At 40.0% G+C, this 21,469-nt stretch overlaps 1 protein-coding gene across 6 annotated transcripts in view; it reads right to left on the bottom strand.

The window, feature by feature from the left end:
* CWH43 (cell wall biogenesis 43 C-terminal homolog) overlaps positions 1-16,827 on the bottom strand; it is a 30,148-nt gene extending 13,321 nt beyond the window's left edge. For 2 of the 6 annotated variants that reach the window (XR_010389072.1, XM_064511167.1), the window contains exons 1-10: positions 16,680-16,820; positions 16,007-16,144; positions 15,332-15,523; positions 11,408-11,528; positions 11,129-11,283; positions 8,988-9,189; positions 7,774-7,862; positions 6,787-6,882; positions 5,607-5,861; positions 1,698-1,823 (exon numbers count right to left, since the gene is read on the bottom strand). Coding sequence is in view for 5 of the 6 variants with exons in the window: in XM_064511167.1 (XP_064367237.1) it covers positions 1,698-1,823; positions 5,607-5,861; positions 6,787-6,882; positions 7,774-7,862; positions 8,988-9,189; positions 11,129-11,283; positions 11,408-11,528; positions 15,332-15,523; positions 16,007-16,144; positions 16,680-16,722 (1,417 nt within the window). In the remaining variant the exon portion in view is untranslated. Of the gene's footprint in view, positions 1-1,697; positions 1,824-5,606; positions 5,862-6,786; positions 6,883-7,773; positions 7,863-8,987; positions 9,190-11,128; positions 11,284-11,407; positions 11,529-15,331; positions 15,524-15,997; positions 16,145-16,679 lie in introns of those variants that run through there. The other 4 variants (XM_064511168.1, XM_026093793.2, XM_064511169.1 and 1 more) reach the window with 4 other exon arrangements.
* Between the last annotated feature and the right edge of the window lie 4,642 nt (positions 16,828-21,469).

Genomic DNA, 21,469 nt, shown 5'->3' on the forward strand with positions numbered 1-21,469 from the left:
AATACAAATTCAGGGCTTTCCCATTGCTTCTGGGGCCTTCCAAATAACAGCAGTGGACAGCTAAAGGCTCTCAGGGTTTGGCACATTATAATTTCATGATCAAATCCCTCTGTGGTTATTTCATGTATACAGTGGCATATAGAATCCACAATGACCTCAGCTAACTCCAGTTTATTCTTTCATCAGATCTTTAAAAAGGCACGTAGTTAGTTTTACAGAATTCTTCTGGAACAACTGCGCATAAAGTTTATATCAATTCTATCATGGACAAAAGACGTGCTAGAAAGGACATGTCTTCTACACTAGTAAACGCAAAGCAACTCCACACACTAACCTGCAAAGGTGCTTGAAGAGGAAGCCGAGAAACAAAAGAGTCTGGGCACAATGAGGAAGTGAGTACAGGTGTCACTGTTGTAAAGTCACAAAAGTAGCTGAGTAGGGACTGTGCTTTGAAGGTGACTGACAATATTTTCAAGTATTTACTCACTTTTGTGCAGTGTTTTTTTTTGAGTAGTGATGTTAAAACCACTTGCACTGGTGCTCACATTGCCTCTCACACACAAACATGTTCTTTGATATTCTTCTGGCCCCCAAGTATACAGAGGAAAGGTCTTCATAAAGCCCTCAGAGTCAGCCCTGAGAAGTGGGGAAGCACTGTTGTCTCCACTTTCCAAATGAGGTAAAATGAGGCATGCAAGAGATACATAACTTGACCCAAGGCCACACAGAAAAAACAGATGCAGGAACTTGAACCTCCAGGATCTTGATCTCTGTAGGGTTAACATGCCCTAACCACTGGCATTTTTTTTGTCTTTTACCAAACTTTACCATACTGACAAAGCAGATATGCTGAATGTTTCTTTTGAAAAATTAAGCTAACAATGAAAACATTTCAAGCTGAAATGATCACAGAGAAATACTTGAGATATCATTTGAATGGATCACAGAGATTTAAAAACCAAAAAGCAGTAAAAGAACTCAACCATTTTAGTTACTTTTCAGAATCCAAGAAAAGTCAGACCTCATACTTATCATCTGGTGATTTGGATTCCCTAGGTATAGTTCACTTGCAGGAGATGACAATGATTTCAGGAGATGGGCCTGATCTGAATGTGCAACAGGGAGACAGGACTGCGCAGTGATGTCAGCAACAATAGGCTTTGCAGGACTGCCTCCTCCCACAGGAGGGAACTTGCAATATCCAGCCACCCCTAGGCCACCAGAGTCCCATTCCACAGCCAGCCAGCTGACACAGCCCTATAAAGGGACTCATACTGAAACGCTCAAAATCAACATACAGCTCAAAAGCTGACAAATCATTTATATCTTCTATAAACCTAGATAATAGATCTCAGGATCCAGACAGGAGTCCTTCTCAACAGTCAAAAAGAAAACACGAAAGAAGCTGAAACCTTGTTTATATTTGTTTTTTTCTCCAGTTTGGTTTTTTTTGGTCTCCATTGAAAAAATTTCAAGTGGTAGGACAGCTGCTCTCAAAACCATAATTGTAATGCTTCTCAGTTACTACATGTTATCATTACCAGGGCAATCTATACCAATTGCAAGTCTGGTCCTAAAAGTATCACCAAAAAAAAAACCCTTTCTAAAACATCTGAGCAAAATACTACACTGTTTATTCTTTTTCATCAGACAAGTTTGCTAGAGTCATGTAAGAAAGGAAGTAAAATTATACTTACGTAGTTTAATATATTTTCTACTCTTTTTGAATAGTGGCTTTTGGTTGCTTTTCACTTCAAAGACAGAGCTAAGATCTTTCTTGGATCCTGTTAGAATGTCTAATCCAATACATAACATGAGAAACCCTGTAAAAACATAAGCCATTATTTTTTTCATAGAGTTTAACATATTAAACACTGAAACACAAATGCTACATTTATAAATTCCCAGCTATTACAGGCTCCAACAGCAAGACAACATAGCCAAACCACAAACACAGATAGATGCCATACCAAATGTAGTAATGCAAGAGACATATGAGATTTATGGACAGAGAAGATCCTGCTTATCATTGTCACAGTATTCGCTTATGCCTGCAGCGCTTCAACAATAATACAATATTTTTATTTACGTTGTTCCACTTGTTGACATAAGCATTTCTTGCAAAAAATGAGCTAGTGACACTAAATATACCACCAATGATAAATATTTCAAAACAGGAGTATTTCAAAAAGAATTTAAAGTTAAAAAAGTATTTAAAACTCCGCTGAACACCTGTTTCACACAAAAATAATGGAGTAGTGAATTATACTGGTTTTTTTCTCTTCAATAAGCTGCTTCTAAGATTTAATACACCTGAAGCAGAAGGGTGAACCAACATATAGGACTTGAGAGAGAGAGCGAGAGAGAGCATGCGCACACACATGGTACAGCCCTATTAAGTCTGTTTTGTACAAACCGATGACTGAAGCACAAACATAAAGCTAGTGAAAGCATGTAGCCAAAAACCCCTTGACATCACGAACTCTACCCTGGACTACAGCAAGCTCTGATATACAGCCCACCTTTGTGCCTTTCAGGCTCAACTCAAGGCGGGGGGAGACTATTGACACAGACCTAAGTTGGAGCTGCTGTTCTTCTCTTTTGACTTCACAGCCAGCGAATCATGGTATCACCACACAGACAATTTCGTGGTCCCCAGCACTGGACTGTGTTGGGTGCCAACTGAGCAGTCCTCAGAACCTGTCTCATTATTCACTGTAGAAATGCAGATATGTTTTAACTGTACTGTTACTACTGGGTCCCACTACAAAATATTTTATCAGGTTTATTCTATTACTGAAATATTGCTTTAAAGCCATGTTTTCTCTTTCTCCATTCATGTGCTGACTGGGAGAACAAACAAACAGAAAAGCAAACAGAAGAAAGATTTTAATAAAATCCTTTGAGCTGGGGGAAAGTAGGGAATCTCTCAGCAGACCCTCCACCTTTGTGCATCCTGACACCAACTTCCACAGAACCCAGGGCACACTTAGCCATAGCTATCAAGCAAAGACTGAGCTATTAGCACTTCAGTATAGCATCATGGTCTTGGATCATACAGTCTAGCACACAGTGGCTAAATTATGCTAAGTGCTTCCACCCCTACTGACAGCTACAACTCTCAGATCAGTCCAATGCTTTCAAAGTTTACTGAATTCATCTGCACAAGAGCAATTAAGTTACACCTATGTATCACTGAACCTTAAAACAATACCTTGTTGAAAAAATACATTGTTGCTTCTAGATGTCTATTATCTTTGCAAATGCACTGCTCTGTCACCAAGGTACAAGAAATATGTTTTTATATAGGAACCACAAGAGCAGTTGTTCAACAGTATGTTCCAAAACAGTGTAAGCAGTCTGCAGCAGCCAAATTTGGTGGCCAGTTTAGCACTGCAGCACATTATATTCTTTTTCTCCACAGCCAATAGAAGCAGCTCTGCTTTTCAAGAACAAACAAATAAGCACACCTGCAGACACATTTTAAAAGCTAATAAGCAGCCTCAGTGCACTAACTGTTGTAATGCACTGTGATGGTACCCTTGCCTTTCAACAAGTAGTTCAGACTAACATTATAAGCACTTATCCCATCTCTTATGACTTAAAGGATCCAATTACCTGCAAATAAAATGTGTGAGCATAAAGAATGTGAATAAAAGCTCCACTGGAGAATGTATATGTCTTTAATATCTCTGTGTTATAGTTAATTAACTATAAGGCATGTTTTATTGCAGAGTTATTACTGAAGATAAAATAACCATTATTCATCATTTTCTTGTTGCCCTTACCCATTACAATAGTTTTAGTGAAGGTCTGCAAACCAGGAAGCTGGGTCTAGACCAATGAAGAATGGGGCACACACAAAAAAAAAACCTTTCTCAAAAGGAGACTGATCCAAAGCCATTAAAGCCAACGGAAGAGCAGAGATCTGACCCCTGAGCATTGTTACATCCCTATGAAGCAGCACATAAGTTTTGAATATAAAGATCTTACTTTCATTGCCATTTTTCCTGTTGTGGTTCCCTACCCAAACTGCAGCAAGAGAAAGGCAGGATATTGGAGAGGAGGAAAAAGCAAGAAATAGCACTTGCACCTGAAAGAAACCAGAAAACAACAAGAAGTTTGCCAAAAAGCCAAGCTCTAAGGGAGAAAGCACAGTAACAAATACACAGTCTCATGGTATATGAAAAGCTTTTACAAGCAATGAGGTGGCATCAGAGATCCAGAAATTGGATTCTCAGACAGAAAAAAATCAAGTAGTGCCATCAGCTGAGATGGATTCAGTTCACATAATTCTTTTTACCACATAAAAGAAAGTTAGGGCCATCTCTGCATTACTACCCAATGATCATCCCAGGTTAATCAATCACAAGTATGTATTTCAAAGGAAGTGATAGAGAGGAATTTTATATAAAAGGATTTTTTCTGTCAAAGCATTACTCAAGCAAGCATGTTACACTTCTCTACCACATGCTTTCTTCACATAACTTTTAAAAATAAAAATAAATGAACTGAAAGAAACATTTCCACAGACCTCTCAGAGTGCTCTGAGAACAAAGAAAACTGCAATAAAACTAATGGAACCCTCCTCAAAACATAAGCTGAAACCCTGAATGTGACTGTTGTAATATTTGAAACATTGTATATGGAGACAAAGAAACTGGAGTGACAGAAAGTGGTTGCAAAGCATACTTGGAATCTAAAAGCATCACAGAAACAAGTCAAGCACAGTATTCGTTATCCCTTTTCAAAAATACATAGTATAATACGTCACATTTAGTTCAAGACAATGTTTAGCAATCTTTAGCAACCTTTAAACACATGGAGACAAAACCAGAAAGGGTTTCATTTCCACCCCTCCACCTTCATCAAGGAGCCTTTTACTAAAATCTTCCTATATGCTCATCTCAATTCTTCCTCTGTAGTAAATACCTGACACTTACTGTTCTTCTCTCATCCCTCTCCTGTCTGTCTGTATGTTTCTGACGCTGCAGGCTTATCGACATTCCACCAAACACACTGGTGTGGCCACAAAGCATAAGGCAGTGTCACATGGAAATGCAAGTTCAGGTCTCAGAAGCAGACTGGCTAGAACAGCCAGGAAGCTGCACTCTGCTCTTCAGAGCAGGGCTAAATAATGAGCTGAATTACACTGCTGTTCCAGTAAGGCTTTTCAGTCTTCATAAAACCCTGACTTTCCAGCAATGACATTATCATCTGAGGTACCATGCTGCTACCTGAGGTAGCCAGTTTACAGCTGCAGCCACACCCTGGATTACAGAGCAGCAATATTTTTAGGGTGACTGATTAACACATCTTCTCCTCATTTGTTTACTGGGTCTTCAGTTTTTTCCCAATTCTTTGTCATTTTCCCTCAGCTCAATTCCATTTTCTGCCTATATTTGAAAATATTTTAACAGTGGAGAAAAGTACTTTCTTTTCTTTTTTTTTTCTGATGTCTCTAATTTTCTCATAGAAACTCTTACCATAGCAAATCAAATGAGAGTTGAGCATTTAGAAAGACTAGTTGTACACTAGATACATCCTAAACATCTGGCTGAGGCTAAAGCAAGGATATTTGTCTTTGTTCATAGTCATAAATGTACCTAAAAGAAGGTGGGAACTTTCTCTAGCATAAATTCCTCCAGGTACAAATTTATAAGCAGTACACCATGCACAGAAGAATAATTCAAGAACATAGGCAAACATGGCTGTAGTCATGGCTTTCCCAGGATGCAGACAGCTAATAAAGTGTCCAGCCAGTTGAGGCCACACACTCATAGTAAAGACAGCAAGAACGTTGCCTGCAATAGCGGCGCTCCAGGTCTGTAAATAAAGGAGACCAGCCGAAGATGTTATACCTGTGAAGGGACAGAAAAGAATGGAGTGAGTTCCAGTCAACTATATTATCTGCCTTCTTGCTATTCATAGTGTCTCTCCGGGAGAAAAGAGAGTTTGGAAAATGTAAGTGTGCTCTGCAGTCATGAGAACTGCTGCACTGCAAGGACGTTTTTTCCCTATAGCCAAAGACAGCCTCTCACTTTCCTCAACATCTCATTCTCTTAAAGATTGTTTATTCAGTTGCAGATGGTACAGCAAAAAGCCTGCAGAGAAACATCACCAGGAGCAAATTCAAACAGTCTTAGTTACATAAGGCTGTCCCAGCACAACAGATGGATTATGCCATTTGTAAGGGGTTAACAGGTATTTGCCTGTTATGAACCTACTCTGATAGGATAGGCAAAGAATCAAATGGGTTAATGTGAAGGGAAAATATTCCTTTCCCTGACCTTCTCTCCCCTTTAGATAACCATATGATGGACAGAAAGATAACTATTAGTCTTTTACCAACTGCAAGATCTTTAATTTGCCACACATTCTTTGACTGCAATGGGATTTGGCCCCAGGCAGAACAATAATAACCACAAAAAACATTTATAACAAGAGGACTTCATTTTAAAACTTTGTAGTACTTTAGTAAATAATTTATCTACAATAACTTTCATGTTATGATAGCAAGCATGTAGAAACATTTTTAATATTTTACGCTTCTAGGTTCTGAACATATACAACGCTTGGTAAAGTTAAAGAATCATTCTGTACTTGTTTTAAATTAGCAATATGCGTTCATCGGAAATCAAGTGCTCATATTCACATTACGATTAACACATACATTTCTTAAAACTGCCACCTGCACCACACGTTAAATTATTAAGGCAACTGCTTGTTTAAGCATTGCCAGTTCTTGTGGCTTTATTACAGTCTTCCTGATATTTGATATTTTACTTTTGTTCCTGAAGACAAGTAATTCTGGAGGAAACTTAGTCTGCATTAAGTTTCTAGTCTTCAAGGTTGCGGAGAATGACTTGAAAGTGTTGGCTCCTAAATGCTCCAAAAGAGAGTTAGAAAAAAAGCAAAACATAATTTATTATTTTCTTAGGTCTCCACATTTTGAGGTCCTGATTTATTTTTAAACCTTGCAGGAAGTATTGCCTTGTCTTCTTGAAATTAACATCTACAAACAATTAGTTAAGGCCAAAAATGAAGCAGATTTTTTGACAGTATTTATATCAGTAAGTTTAACTCACATCGGCCTACAAATTAGACTGAGCTGCATCCAGCCATGCTGAGAAGGTACGGAAAAGTTACCTCTGCACAGCTCAAGAGCAGAACAAGTCACTTCTCCTCCAACTTGCTCCGCAGCTTCCACAGCATAGCTGTACCCCTCCCCCACACACAAAAAATGGATGCCCAGCTCCAGCAGACCCAGATCCCTTTACCCCCACCCTAAACCCACTGTATTCAAAAATACATTGCCCTAGCAGAGCTGCTTTGATGTTCACACTATTTTACTGCCCAGAGATCTTGACAATCAAGGAGGCAAGAGGTAAGCTTGCCCAAAGTGAATTGCTCATTAAATTACAAGTTATTGTGCCTCCTGCAGAATTCAGAGCTCAGTGTGACCTCAACCCCATAAGCCTAGACGTAGCCTTACACTGTGCAGCAGGTGATAACTGACATGCTACTCGGGGGAACAGAACCTCAACAGATCTCAACTGCTCTCAAGAGAGCAATGCTCTCTGCGTCAGCCTGAAGATCTGGCCTATAAGCCTTAGTCAGCTGGTCAGACACACATATACCACAGTCAGACACAGAGAAAAAGAAGCGTTGATTAGCAGTTGACTATTTCGGCATGGTGCAATAGACTCCAAGGGCATAAATAAAGGGAGTAAGGGAATAGAAACAAAAATTCTGCTCATGATTTGCACCTACCTATAAGAAACCAGGCAAAACTGGTGACAGAAGACCAACTCGAAAATGAAAGCATCAATCCATGAGCCAGTGCCAACAGAACTATACCCCTGATACAAAAAATAAGGAAAAAGAAATCTGGTATTCACAAAAGAACTTTAAACATACAAGCAAGGATGCTTGGTAATATTTTATAATCCTTTTGTTTTAGGCAGCTCTCACTTGAGCACAATGTATCTTTAACTCACACTGCACTGCTTCTTCTCCCTTTTGTAGTGAAATCAAAAATGTCCAGTTGAAAATAACAGCAGTTTATCAGAGCGCATAAGTGAACTATGTTCAACAGCAGAAGCACTTCATGGAAATATTGGTACAAAAGAAAAAAAAACTCAGATAAAGTCAGAGGGAGGAATCTACCCTGAACAGAAATATTTTCTTCACTTCAAGAAGGGGACCCCACAGCACCTAGCATTGCTGGCAAACTTGGAGAGGTCTTGTGTGTGCTAACCCCAAATTATTAACTACCTCACCTGCAGCTACACCAAGCTGACTATCAGGGTAACTAATCCAGTTTCCTTCTAGATTTTGGAACTTGGGTGAGCACTGCACAGCATTAAGACTAAATTCTCCCTAACCAAAACTCCTACAGAAGCATGACATTTAATATTGCACACCATTTATTTTTTGTGTCTACATGCATTTCCAAAGTGATCCAATTTCCCACCACCTTCCCACTAAAGTCAACAGCTAGATTCATTTACTGCATATTATAGATGCATTCACTTCATTCATAAATCCTTGAACCTCAGTCTTAATTTAAAAAAATGTTTTGCAATATGGCAATGCAGACTTTATTCTTGCTGAAATTAAAAAAAATCATTCTGGATTAGAAAATCTTAAGGTTTATTGGTACAGAAGCAATGCTCAGAGATATCTGATAACAAGAATGAATGAGAGGGATTGAGTGAATACTTCTAGGCCCCTATTCACATGCTCTATGTATGAAGTACCTTGTACCCACTTTATTCTACACAGGGTCTTATACTACTCCCATCTGTTAACTAAGCTCCTTCCAGTATTGCATCAAGTAATATGACATATTTGCCCTCTCCCCTGGAAAAAGTAAGTGAAGCTGAATGTCTTGATCTGGTTAAATTTTAATTTATGCCACCCAGTGTGGCATTGGCCTTTGATTACTATTTTGTTCAAATAATAAGAACTCAAACCACACTTACCCGTATGGATTAGGATCTGGGCCTGCATGTGGATGTCCACTGACTGCCCATCTAGAAACCAGTGAGACCTCCCCAAATATCCACACAGTGAGGAACATGAGGCTGCCAAAAGCAATTCCTGACAAAAGCCAGTTAGGCTGGGAAACAGTCCCTCTAACTGCATTACCAGTTTTATTTGCTTCTTGTTTCTTCATGTCTCCACCTAGAATAAGAATAGGAATACAGTCACACAAAGCATCCAATCCTACGAGAAAGAGTTTTTAAGAAAAAGACATAGCCAAGATCACAACATTTTCAGAATAAATTACTGGCTCAGACATAAAAGCTAACTTATCTGATCTTTCATAATAAGAGGAAAAAATCTCTAATAACAGATTAGTAGGTCTGTCAGAAAAAGCTACTCACCTAACCTGTGCAAAAATGGCAACCTGCCCATATGATTATTCATACTATTGGAATTTAAATCATTAAATTGCCTTTGAAAATCAGCAGAAAAGTTATTAGCATTTATTTAGAGGATTCTGTTCTCTGAAACTCTAAACTCTGATAAGAACAAAACCTGACACTTCAGAAGAAGCCAGAAATAAACTCCCTTCCCTCTCTCCTCTTTTTTCCGTGCACTTTAGATCCTCTCTTGTCTGAGGAGAAAGTAGTGTCTTTAGTTGTATAGATCATGCTGTTCTGTCACCTAAGAAGTATTTCAAAAACAGAAAGAACACTCATGATAATATTTACATTAGTATAAGTTTGTGTAGTTAAAGATAACTAAACACAGGACAGATATTTTGTCTACAATTATAATACTCTAAAGCAAAGAAATAGACCATACCTTTTACTACACAAACAACACAATTCTATATTCCTAATGACAAAAAAGCTATTATTGTTGGAAAGTGTTTCTTGAAGCATTAAATGTTACTGGAAAATAAAAGCACTGAAGACAATGTTTTAAACCCAGGCATCCAAAATTAGACACCACAGCTTATAAATAAAAGTGATCAGACTCCCAGATGTGTTCAGAGACATACCACTGATGTTAGTGGCACATTCTCAGCTTCCAGGCCAAAATGCACTGCCCAAAGCTTAATATATCAGATTCCTAGTTTTTTGGGGTGCTATAAAAAGCACATGATAATTTTTAATGTTTTGTGTGACTCAGATTTCAGAGGGTATGGATACAAAAAGAAGTCACAACAAAGCTTTTTAACAACTCTCAAGCAATCCTGAAAATAGTTCCTGTATTATACATATCTGTTGGATGATAGCATGGTGTCCTGTCATCAGCGTTCACAGAGGGAAGCCTGCATTTCCCAATCACACTATAGCTGCAGAACATTCCCTTCCTAATTTGCTATGAAAGCCCTGGTTTATTTTATGTCAGGCAACACGCAAGTCTACACACAATACACGATGCCAATTTACACCCACTTACACACATATAAGGTCTTATCTTTCAATTAATTAATTCAGGTTATACTGAGAAGGCACTTCTGAGGATTTAACATGAGCTGCCTTAATTATCCACCCCAACATAACTGTTTTCCTTGGCAACACTACCTTCACGGTTTTTAAATATGATTACCAGCCCTCACTGTTGTGTCACTGTGCAGAGACTTCAAGAATTGAGGCAAATTTTCAAGACGACATCTCGTGCCCTCCTCCAATTTTTCCTGTTTATTTTCCCACATCAGCTGTTCCTCAGCTTTGTCCTATCTCCCCTCTTCTGACAAAGCATACATGCTGGCAGAGGAACTGAAAGAGCAGACTGAGTCAAGAAAATAACAGAGATAGCACAGATGTTTCATGCTGGGGAGAGGATAACCCATTCTGGTTTTACAGGTCTAGGTTATCCTTTTGTTTGTCTAATTGCTGCATTACCAATACTGAAATTAGTTGGCAGTCCCAACATCAACTTATTACAGCTTGTATGAATTGCAGCATTGTTTCTGCGATTTGATGGGCAGATGAAGGTATGCTATGGTTTGTAAGGTCTGCAGCTGGGTTCATGCATCAGATACGTCTAAAACCAGACTGTACTTAAAACAAACAAACAAACAAACAACAAAACCAGTGACACACACAGGCATGCTTTAGGATGTTTTCATAACTAAGCTGAACCTTCTTTACTGTGATACGCTTACCCGAATAAATTTCCTCCACTGCTGCTATAAAACCAAGTGTCAGTATGACAGTATTGACAGCTTGTGAGCTCCAGACTGGGTTTAGTGATGTATACCAGATTCGAAGAACAAGTAGCATTATCTTGCCTAGAATGAAGCCCCATATCCTGATGAACCTGTAAGAATCATTTTTCAAGCAGTGATGCATTTGAGGGAAAAAAAAATCTTTCTTACTAAAAAAAAAAAAACTTTTTAAGATAAAGAGAAGTTATTTGCAATCCCATCAATGTAAAAAAATACCTTTGTAAACTGTTTCCTGACCACCATGTTGCCGTTTGAACCAGCAAAGAGGAAGAAACACCAACAGCCAAGATGAATAGTCTAGTTGAAGCACTTGGTGTCTGATATGATGCTAAGCTTCCTACAAACAAACACACAGTTTGCTTCAATGTGCAATAGAGATCAGGTAATAAAGATTTCCTGTGCATTAGTTCAATCTTTTCTGCAATATGAATGGCTACACATTCATATGAAAACACATGATACTACATATTTTTAAACAAACCAAAGACATGTAGGCATGGATCAAACATAGGTATGTGTCACTCACATTACAGCAGTTATCATTTTCAGGGAAAAAAAAACATAAAGAGATTATCCAAGACTACAGTTATTGCCTTACTTTAGATACTAGTGGTAATTGATTCCATAATTAGATATATGGATAAAATATCTAAGCATACTCATACCTCTGAATAATGGACTTACATAACTCAAAAGTCATAAAACTTGAGGTTTCTCCTTTCTGGGAAGAAACAGTCAGCATATGTTGCACAAAGTTTAATAGGCAACTGACCTTACTGTGTAAGAAGACTTTCTCTGGCCCAGTGTCCCCTATCTGACAGTGGTCAATAGCAGCCTGTTTCATCTCACTACCAAAGACTGTAACTTCCCCAGCCACTGGAAGAGACCATGCATGTGCAGCTCTGTCATCTCCCAAGACACAGTGAACCTACCTTTACCAGCAGTTTAAACTCAGCTACCAAGTTTCCAATTAAGTGACTATGGGTCACACACATTCCCATAACTTCACAGTTGGAGTGGCAAATTCTGACCCAGGACAGAAGCAGCAGGAGATGCAACACCTTTTGCTGCCAGACATTTGCTAAGTGAACATGAGTCAAACTTGAAGAGTCTTTAAGCAAGGAAGGATAGAAATGGAGCTGCTGACTCATGATCTCTGGCAATACACGCTAGGAATCCTCCAACTGTCTATCTGCTCATTTTACCTGCAGCAAAGCTGGCAGAAAAAAATCAATAGTGGTTTAGGTCACTAACTATGGTGAAGATGTACTTGCATGGACTTTACCACAGGTTGTATAATGCACACAGATTTCAGTTGCTAAACTGTGCTGAAATGCCCAACTCTGCCTCATCAAATCTTTCAGCACCTGCGCTAGCCAGATTAAAGCTAGAGTGGGTTTGCCTACTTATATTGCAGACACACCTTCAGCTGAGGTAGCACACCCAAAATGCAAACATATCTATCCAAACATGCAAATATTCTCTGTGTGTTGTCTGGAGACATAGATACAAATGGACAGGATCATAGCGGACTGGGGTTTTTTTAAACGACACAGAAAGTTGAGCAGCATGGAAGGATACAGAAATTGGAACAAAAGCTTCAGAGAAAATAAAGCTTCCTAAAATGCAAAAAAGAGAGAAAAAGAAAAAGAAAGTGAAAGAGAATGATGGATAAGGGACAAGCCTTTTCTATCCAAAACAAGAATCCCCAACTCTCTAAGCATTCTGGTTTTAGTAAAGCATGAAGCATTTCCAGTTTTTATGATTGTGAAATTAAAGATCGAACATTTCCAGTGGAATGGGGCGGGGTATGTGTGGGGTAGATTGTTCTGCCTGATATTGTTCAAAAAGCCCCAGAGGAAGGCCATGGCCTTTCTGAAAAGGGAGAAAGATCAAAAAGAGGAGGAAGCAAGAAGTATCCATGTACAAAGAAGAGAAAGTAGAAATGGCTGAAGAAAAGGAAGACAAGAAGCACAGTAAGACAGGACAGGAAGAATTTAAATGGCAGGACAAAATGATGAAAAGTAAGTAAAAAGATAAATATGGAAAGACCTACAGCCCAGCACTGTCTGTGCAAGGGCATCTGGACAACTTAAAGTGGTTTAATGACCAGAAGTAGGGAGGCAAGTAAAGACTGACAGTAACCACTGGCTGCTAAATTCTTTGCTGGAGACAAAGAGGGTTAGGAAGATGCTCTTACATCTTCTCCAAATATTGATGTTCACCACAGAGTAACAGTAAAAGGAATAGAATGAAGAGCAGTAGGGCTGGGAGAGAATAAGGTGTAGGCTGGCCAAGGGGCAGACAATATCAGGAGTGTCCAGGAGACAGAGCAGGGGGACATGGTTGCTGCAGGCATCAGAGATGCACTAGGCCGGACCAAAGGGGATGTCATATCTGCATACAGCAAACCTTGGGTGAGCACTGGCTGCGGATGACGACAACTTAAGTATCTCCAGTTTCCCCAGCTCTGCAGCTGGAACCCTTCTATCACCACCTCCATTAATACACCCCAGACGCCTAGGGGAGGCGCTGGGTGGGGGGTAGTTAATCTCCTCTGGAGCTTGTGATGCATGTAAGAAAACAGGCATACACAAACAAGCTTTATGCAGCACTACAGGCCTGTCACTGCTCTTTATTTAGCAGAAGAAGCATTACACAGATCTAAGCAATTTTCCTGTCTCTTTAGGCAAAGCATACTAGAAAGCCCAGCAAAATGATCTGAAGGACTATAAATAAATAAATCTTAAATGATATTCCATAAATCACAGCAATACAAAATTTGCCATGGAAGAATTCAGGGTGCAATTTGAAATGCTCAAACTCATTACTAGTCTCTAAATTAACAGAGATTGTAGAAAACAATGCCCTGGGCCCTGCTGCAGAAAACTCAGTGGAAAACTGCTCACTGAAAAGTTTATTAAAAAAAAAGAAAAAAAAAGTATTAGGCTGGATAAGACAGAAAGAGTAGAAAAAGAAGAGAACATGGTAAAACTACATATTATCTAAAGAGATGATACCAATAAGCTGTGTTCAGTTCTGGTGTCTTTTCAGAGATAAAGAATAAGAATTCTAAAAAAAAATGAGTCATGCTGAGAAAGTAAGTAAGATGATCCTATTCTGTCTTCTACTGATAAAAGAGTAAAATTATATGGAAAACAATTCTCCAATCATCATCTTATATTGATAAATTAGGAGACAGGAACCATTGCTTCAGAAAGAGGCAAGTCACCACTGATTAGCATCATTTTCCCTCATGCAGGACAGAGACCCTTTGATCTTCTGAGTTCATCTAGGTGCTACAAACTTATTAGCAGTAACTTGCTTCTGAGCTAGGCTGCAGCTGCCAAACCTCCCACCAAACTTGCAGAAAATCAACAAAAGCTAAGACTACACCAGTTAGCTGAAGAACCAAGAGGCAAGCCCAGATGAAATGCAGCTGGAAGGTAGAGAGCATTTAAGCAGGCATTTGTGGAAGGAAAAGGAGTGAGCAAGTACTGGAGTCTTGATTTAGGGAGGAGCAGATGGAATGAACAGCAAGGAAGTTTTATCTAAAAATCAATCTTTCTTCCTGTGGAACTGACAGAATATGAGAGTCATCCCATGTTCACAGTGAACCTATAACCTCATCAATATGCTACAGGCATATAAATATATTTAACATAAAAAAAAAGTATTCCAGTGTTTCAGAAAGTAAAATTATTAAAAAGAACCTAACACCCCAGGCAGCTAACTTTTATAATAGCCCCAGAGTGCTCTGTAATATCTGGTCCCTAGCCATTGTCAGAGACAGAGAACTGCTATTAAAAAAAAAATTTTTGCTCTACTGATTTCTATGTAATATTGAAAACTCTTTTTTCCTATTGGACATGACTTGTACCAACTTCTAGGAATGAAACTGAAGGGAGATTTGCCTTTAATTATGCAGTACTATTCTAAAATCCAACACAATGGATTCAAGGAATATTCCTCTGCTTGTATCTAAAAGCTTAAGACAGCATGAATTTGTGAGGGAGGAAAGAACTTTTTTCCCTATATTTTATCAGAATCATTTGATTTTTAAGGGAATCTGCAATGTTTATTCTTATGCCCAGATACCAAGATGGAATTTACAGCACATTATAGCAAATGCTTACTTACCAACCATAGTCAGTCTCAGAAGGGCTAGGATATACTTGTTGTTAGCCAGCTTCCAAAAAGGACCAATTATCAAGAATATTGGAGAAAAGAACGCAACAGCAAAAATTTCTAAACCGGTGAGTGCCAGTGTCTGAAGGGGAAAGTAATAGATCATCGGCGGCAGCGCATGGTAAAGAGACCAAGAAATGTAGCCTAAAAAAGTAAAGAAAAATCATATATTTTCTACAACATGGCTTCCTGGAGACTACCTAAAAAAACACCCTTTATAGCTTAAAATGTAGAATATTAAATATATTTGAAAGTAATTCAGGTAACAATAGTAATTTTCTGCAAAGAAATATTCACTATTTCAAGTTAAATAAATATATTTTTCACAGGAACTAGGATGATGAGAAGAAACCAGCTCTTCTCCCACTCAGAGAGCAGTCCCTACATTGATCTCCAGGGAAGGCATGCTCCTTTACGGAAAGGGATAGCGTTCAGAGGGGACAATGCCAGCTAACTAAGTAATCCAACCACAACCTCGGGGCTCCTTGGGGGCAGATTGGTGGCTAGGTGAATTGTTCTGGCGAGTCGGACATTCCTGCTCCAAGGCTTTATTTGTTCAGTGTGCAAGGGCCGTCTGAGCGGCTATAAGCACAAGGCGCTCCGCTCCCCCGAAGGTACCTTACTCACGCGTGCCGTGCTGCTTCCCTACGCGTTCTGCAGGAGATGCACCACGCCGCTGAGCCCAAGGCCCGCAGGTACGAGGCCTGGTGACCACGCTCAACATTGCACCTCGTTCAACACAGCACAGCACTTTAAGGACCGGTTCTACAAACACGAGCGCAAACATTTAAGTGAAAGCACGCAATAAATCCTAGACTCGTCAAACAGCCAGAAGGCATTCCGGCACAGAGAAATTTAAAAAAGCAGTGTAGTGGAGTAACAACCAAAAAGAACGCCAACCAGTAACCATTACTAATTCGTTGCCAATAGAAGGTTTTATTTTAAAGCGCCTTGAGGCAGCAGTACCTCCCCGTGGGCGATAAGCCGGCGGTGGAAATGGGGGAGCGGCCCCAGCGCTCCCCCTCGGGAAGGGCCGCGCCGGCCCCACCGCGCGCAGCCGCTGCCCGCGCCGCGCAGCCTTGGCCAGGGCAAGACGAAGCGAGCGTCCCGCGGCGGTACTTCTGCGGGGCAGGTTCCTGCACGGCGTAACCTCCGCTCCGGCTGCAGGGCACATGGAGGGAGCACGCGCTCGGGAAACGCAGGCAGCAGGTGCCGTTAACCGTCGCCAACGGCCGCGGGCAACGGCCGCCCGCAGCCCCCGCCGCAGCCCCGCGCCCCCCGGCAGCGCCGCCGCACCTACCCAGCAGGGTCTCGGAGAGCGCGGCCTTCCAGAGGGCAAACATGGCCCGCCGCTGTACGAGCCTCCGAGGGGCGTCGTCCCTCCAGCCCCGCAGCCGAGCCGCCGCGACCGGGAGGGGTGGCGGCGCCGCACCCGCCCGCCTCACGCAGCCCGCCCGGCACGCGGCGGCCGCCGGCGCGCGGGCGGCGCCTAGCGGCTCCTCGGGGCGGCGCCGCGGCGGACGTTGGGCCCCTTCCCGCCGGCGCCGGCGCCGGCGGGAGGCAGCGGCCGGCGCCCTCTGAGGGGAGCCGCCGCGGGCCCGCGGGGGGACTCCAGCGAGCGAGGAAACAGGAGCAAAGGGTATCGAGAGGGGTCCCACTCGCTGATTGCCTGGCTGTATGGCTGATTCACCGTTACTGCGTTTTTCAGGGGGTTCCCGATTGCTGCTGGGCGCCTCTCACTGAATGTGCTTTGTTTCATGGCAGATGTAGGGCTTCTGGGTGGATGCTCAAGCCACTTTGTTCGTTAATCTTCGAGGAAACCCTTAGTTATAGTGAACTAGCCAGGATCACTGCTGGCAAATCCTGGCAAAAGGATTACATAAACAATTAAAAAAAATTTTTTAAATAACTTTAATTTTTTTAGTTTTTTTTAATTTCCTCTGTGGTATGGAAAGTAAATTTGTAACAATGGACTAAAAAGTTCTTTTGCTGTTGGAAGTTACTATTTTCTAAAGTTTTATTAATCTTTATACAGTACCTTATGAAACTGTCAGCTGTATTTTTTCATTATGTTAAACTACTATCTCATTCTAAATTACCCTTAGAATATGCATTTCTTTGCCTTGCCTTTGAAGCTCCACATCCCTAGAGGTAATTTAAAAACACCTGACACACCATGAGTCGTTACTAGCAATATTCAATCTATTCAATAATACTATGCACACAAAAAGTGGGAACAGTTTGTCCCAGTAGTCGCACAATCAAGAACAGCATAATCAATCCGCAGAGACCATTTAGTCCATGTTCTTATAAGCAGTAGGCGGTGCATTATTCCAAGTAAAGAACAAATTGTTTAAGACAAACTCTGTGGATTGTGACCTGCGAGTGCTAAATCTCCCTCTGGGAGAGCCTACAATTCTAAGGAAAAAAAATCATGGACCCTTTCTTTTTTGATAAGCATAAATGTACCACTTTATTATAAACAGAGAAGAAACGTTCATCATTTAAACCAGTCAGACTAGCACTCACCATGCATGTCTATCACTTGTGTTTTCATACAATATGCACGCATAAATAGTGTAGTGCCTCAGAAAGCACAGTGCAGTGCTGATGTATGATAACTTATCCTTTGGATATACGTCACTGGAACAGAAAGAGTGAGCAACAGTTATTAAGTGGAGAGCATGGTTTGATGAAGACTATACTGATATTGGAGTAACCTAGTGTCAACTCATTTTAACTAAAACATGTACCTCACTAGATGTCTGACCATAACCCATACAACTCTGCCACACTTGTTTTGCCACTGTTCTTTGTCATCCCAGTTAACCTTATTTTTTACTTCAAGCTTATCTAGGAAAAATTAACAATAATGTTAAAATGATCTGATCTGACGCATCAGGATCTATTAATCTACCCTACAGTATAATGGGGTTTAGCTAACTACAAAAACTCCATTGAATTTTGTTTGTTGCTTTGAAAACATACTGATATTTCAAATCTCCACAAAAGAATTGAAGTATTTTGATGGAAAAGCCATCCTCTATAGGGGAGGAGGAGGAATGACACTCATAAATGTAATAATTTACTTTCTCCTTTGTTTTCTCCAAGTTCTATGTCACTTACTACATGTATCTTTCTTTCCTGCAGTTAAGAAAAGTCATCCCAGAAGAGCCACCAAGTATTGCAGGTTTAGGATTATGCAAATGATGACACCATTTCATCTTGCTGTGGCATGATGCACATGAAACATGTAAGACTAGATCCTTGGCCTGAGTAAACGAGATGCACTATGATTCCCAGAACATGGCTGCTTTTGTAGCAGCATAGCAACAGTGCCTTGGTCACAGGACATACCCAGCTGAAAAATATTCAATACGATTTTGCAATACTTTTTGTAATCATAGTATCTTGCTTCATGGTTTAGAGGTGGAGTTCCTGTAAAACTAGACAGGACTGGAATCATTAAGCTGAAACGTGTTTGCGTGCCTTCCACTAAACTCAGTGAAAACAATGCAATTCCTAACAAATTTAGCCACTTCGTTCTGGCTACTCTCTCTGAGATTCTTAGTGACTACCGGGTTTGGCTTCAAACCTAACACAAAGTTACATTCCAGTTCTGTTTATGGAACTGACAAGCAGACACACATGTGAGCATAAGAAGGAGTTTTCAGGTGTGATGTGCTTTCAAATAAAAACAGACGTCTTAGTGTAAATACAAGATCTTAATGCATACAAGTGACTTGATTACACAGATATGCGTAGGAATGCCTTTCACTATAATTGTTTATTCTTGAAGTGCCAAATGGATAGCTGACAAAAAAATAAAGCAATAGCATTTGATCTACACAGAAACCCAGTGATGTTCAACCAGCAAAACCAAGATAGCCTGCTATAGTAAGTTTCCAGTCACTGAAAAAGTGGGGGAAGTTGCTCTTGTATATTGCCCAGTAGAGATGTGCCTGACTGGGCGGAATTAAGAAGCAGAAGAAAATTCCAGAGAAATGGAGGAAAACAGCATAAAAGTAGACACAAAAGAGTTCTAAAAATGTGACTCTGGAAAAGCTGTGGTGGCTGAGCTTATGTTTACTGGTTAGACACCTGTCACAGTCACAATGGAAGCACAAAGACTTGTAGGTCATTAGGTACCTATTCTGTTTATACAACAATGTTAAAATTCTTAATCATTACCTTTACCACTTTTTTTCAAAACTGCTGCATATACCTATTCATACTCATAAACATTAAATAGATTTGGTTGTTTTTTTTCTCAAGGTTACAGTATACTGGCTACAAAATACTGTTACTTTGTTACACCTAGGCTGAGGTGAGGCTGATTTTCACTTCTTGGAAATTAGCCATAAAAGGCAGGACTAATAAATACTGAGACTCTCATTAAAGACCTTTTTCAGTAAAATACACTGTGGAACATGACACGTCAACATTGCCCCAGAGGAATTCCAGTAATGTACCCCGTGCAAGAACTCCTGATTCATTTTCATACGTATTAGAAATGTCAGGTACAAGTAAGTCTGATTACTACAGGAGCTGAGCATCTACAATCCCATTGAAATCAGCTGTTGCTGCAGGTCTTTACTGTAGAGAAGAAATTATGCATATAGCCTTGCAGGCTAAAAAAAGAGAAAACTTGGTGGCAATTTCCCTGACTTCTTCGCGTTGAGAAGTTAAAATCCTAAACCTGATAATTAGCAGCCACTCATTTCAACTAAGACCAGAGCAGATGTAAAATAGAAATAAACATATCCAAAAATCAGATAACAAACCAGGACACAGAAAATTATGTTTCTTAGAAATGAGGACAGAGTCTAATATTGTACTCAGAAATGTATTGACTGTTTCCTGCTGTGACATTTGATGTCTTTTAATTCATCCTTAACTCCTATTCCCATTGGTATGAAAAGAATGCCCTACAGTGTAATTCTGATATGGTTTTCCATGCTCTAAATATTTTCATACTGATACATTTTTTTACCACACTGTGCTTGCATTACTCCAGGTCTTTGCTTCTCAAGGATTTTCTAACCAATTAACATTCTCTGTGTTTGTCTGATGGATAAACAAACCGTATTTATCACACTCTGTACTAGCTCCTCTTCTTTCATGTGCTTTGTGCGTACATGGAGTGTTAAATACGCACACTGGGAAGGTTCTGCCATTGGTGCATATGATGAACCTCAGGACCCTGGCAACCCTGCAGTGTTTTCTAAAAGGTTCTTCAGACCCTTTAAACAAGCAGCCACAGATCCTGTATACCTTCCCCGAGTTTGTGAAGTCTCATATCCTTGACCTCCTTCTACTCTGACAACTGAAAATTCCACAGCTGAGCATTCAACCCCTTATTGGTTGTTTTATTTTTGGTATCTCTCGTTCTTTTCCTTGATGTGTAAGGTTGGGCTTGTGCTGGGAAGGGAGAAATGGGAAAAGGATCTCTCTTTCAGTTAGTGTTTATTATTTTGAAGCACTAACATTTATTAGTATCAATTAATCTAGTAAACTAATATCAATTAGTATGTATCAACTTCTCTCCATTTTCATAGCTCTGAAGTACATTGAGGTAAATCCTGAGGCTCAAGACTGTTTGCGGAACATATTAAGTCAATTGTAATAACCTACTTTCCCTTCAAAGTTCATATTAAAATGAAATCTAACCTGATTTCTAATAGGCAGTTTTGTACAAGAGGGCACAAGAATCCGAGAAACTGCTATCCCCAGGAATGCATGATCCCAAGAGGAGACTGTCATTCCAGTACTCTTTTATTTTATGGCCAGTTTAAGCTTAACCAGCTGAGCAATAATTGGTTATTAGGGACTTACTCCACAGGAGAATTGCTTGTGTATTGTTTTTCACAGTAAGGCTTATGGTGGTGTGTTTTGTTTTGTTTTTCTTTTCTTCTCATGTTTGTCTCCCTCCTTAAAAATTGAAGGGACCCTTCAATACTGATGTATTTAAAGTGCACATTAAACCAGAGCTCACAGCCAATATCTGTTACATCATTTTTATCTATGATTTCAGGATACATCTTAGATCACAGGAGATATAGATACTCTTTTAAGACACATTTTTAATTT

This window comes from Dromaius novaehollandiae, chromosome 4 (assembly GCF_036370855.1).
Source record: "Dromaius novaehollandiae isolate bDroNov1 chromosome 4, bDroNov1.hap1, whole genome shotgun sequence".
NCBI classification, from domain to species: domain Eukaryota; kingdom Metazoa; phylum Chordata; class Aves; order Casuariiformes; family Dromaiidae; genus Dromaius; species Dromaius novaehollandiae.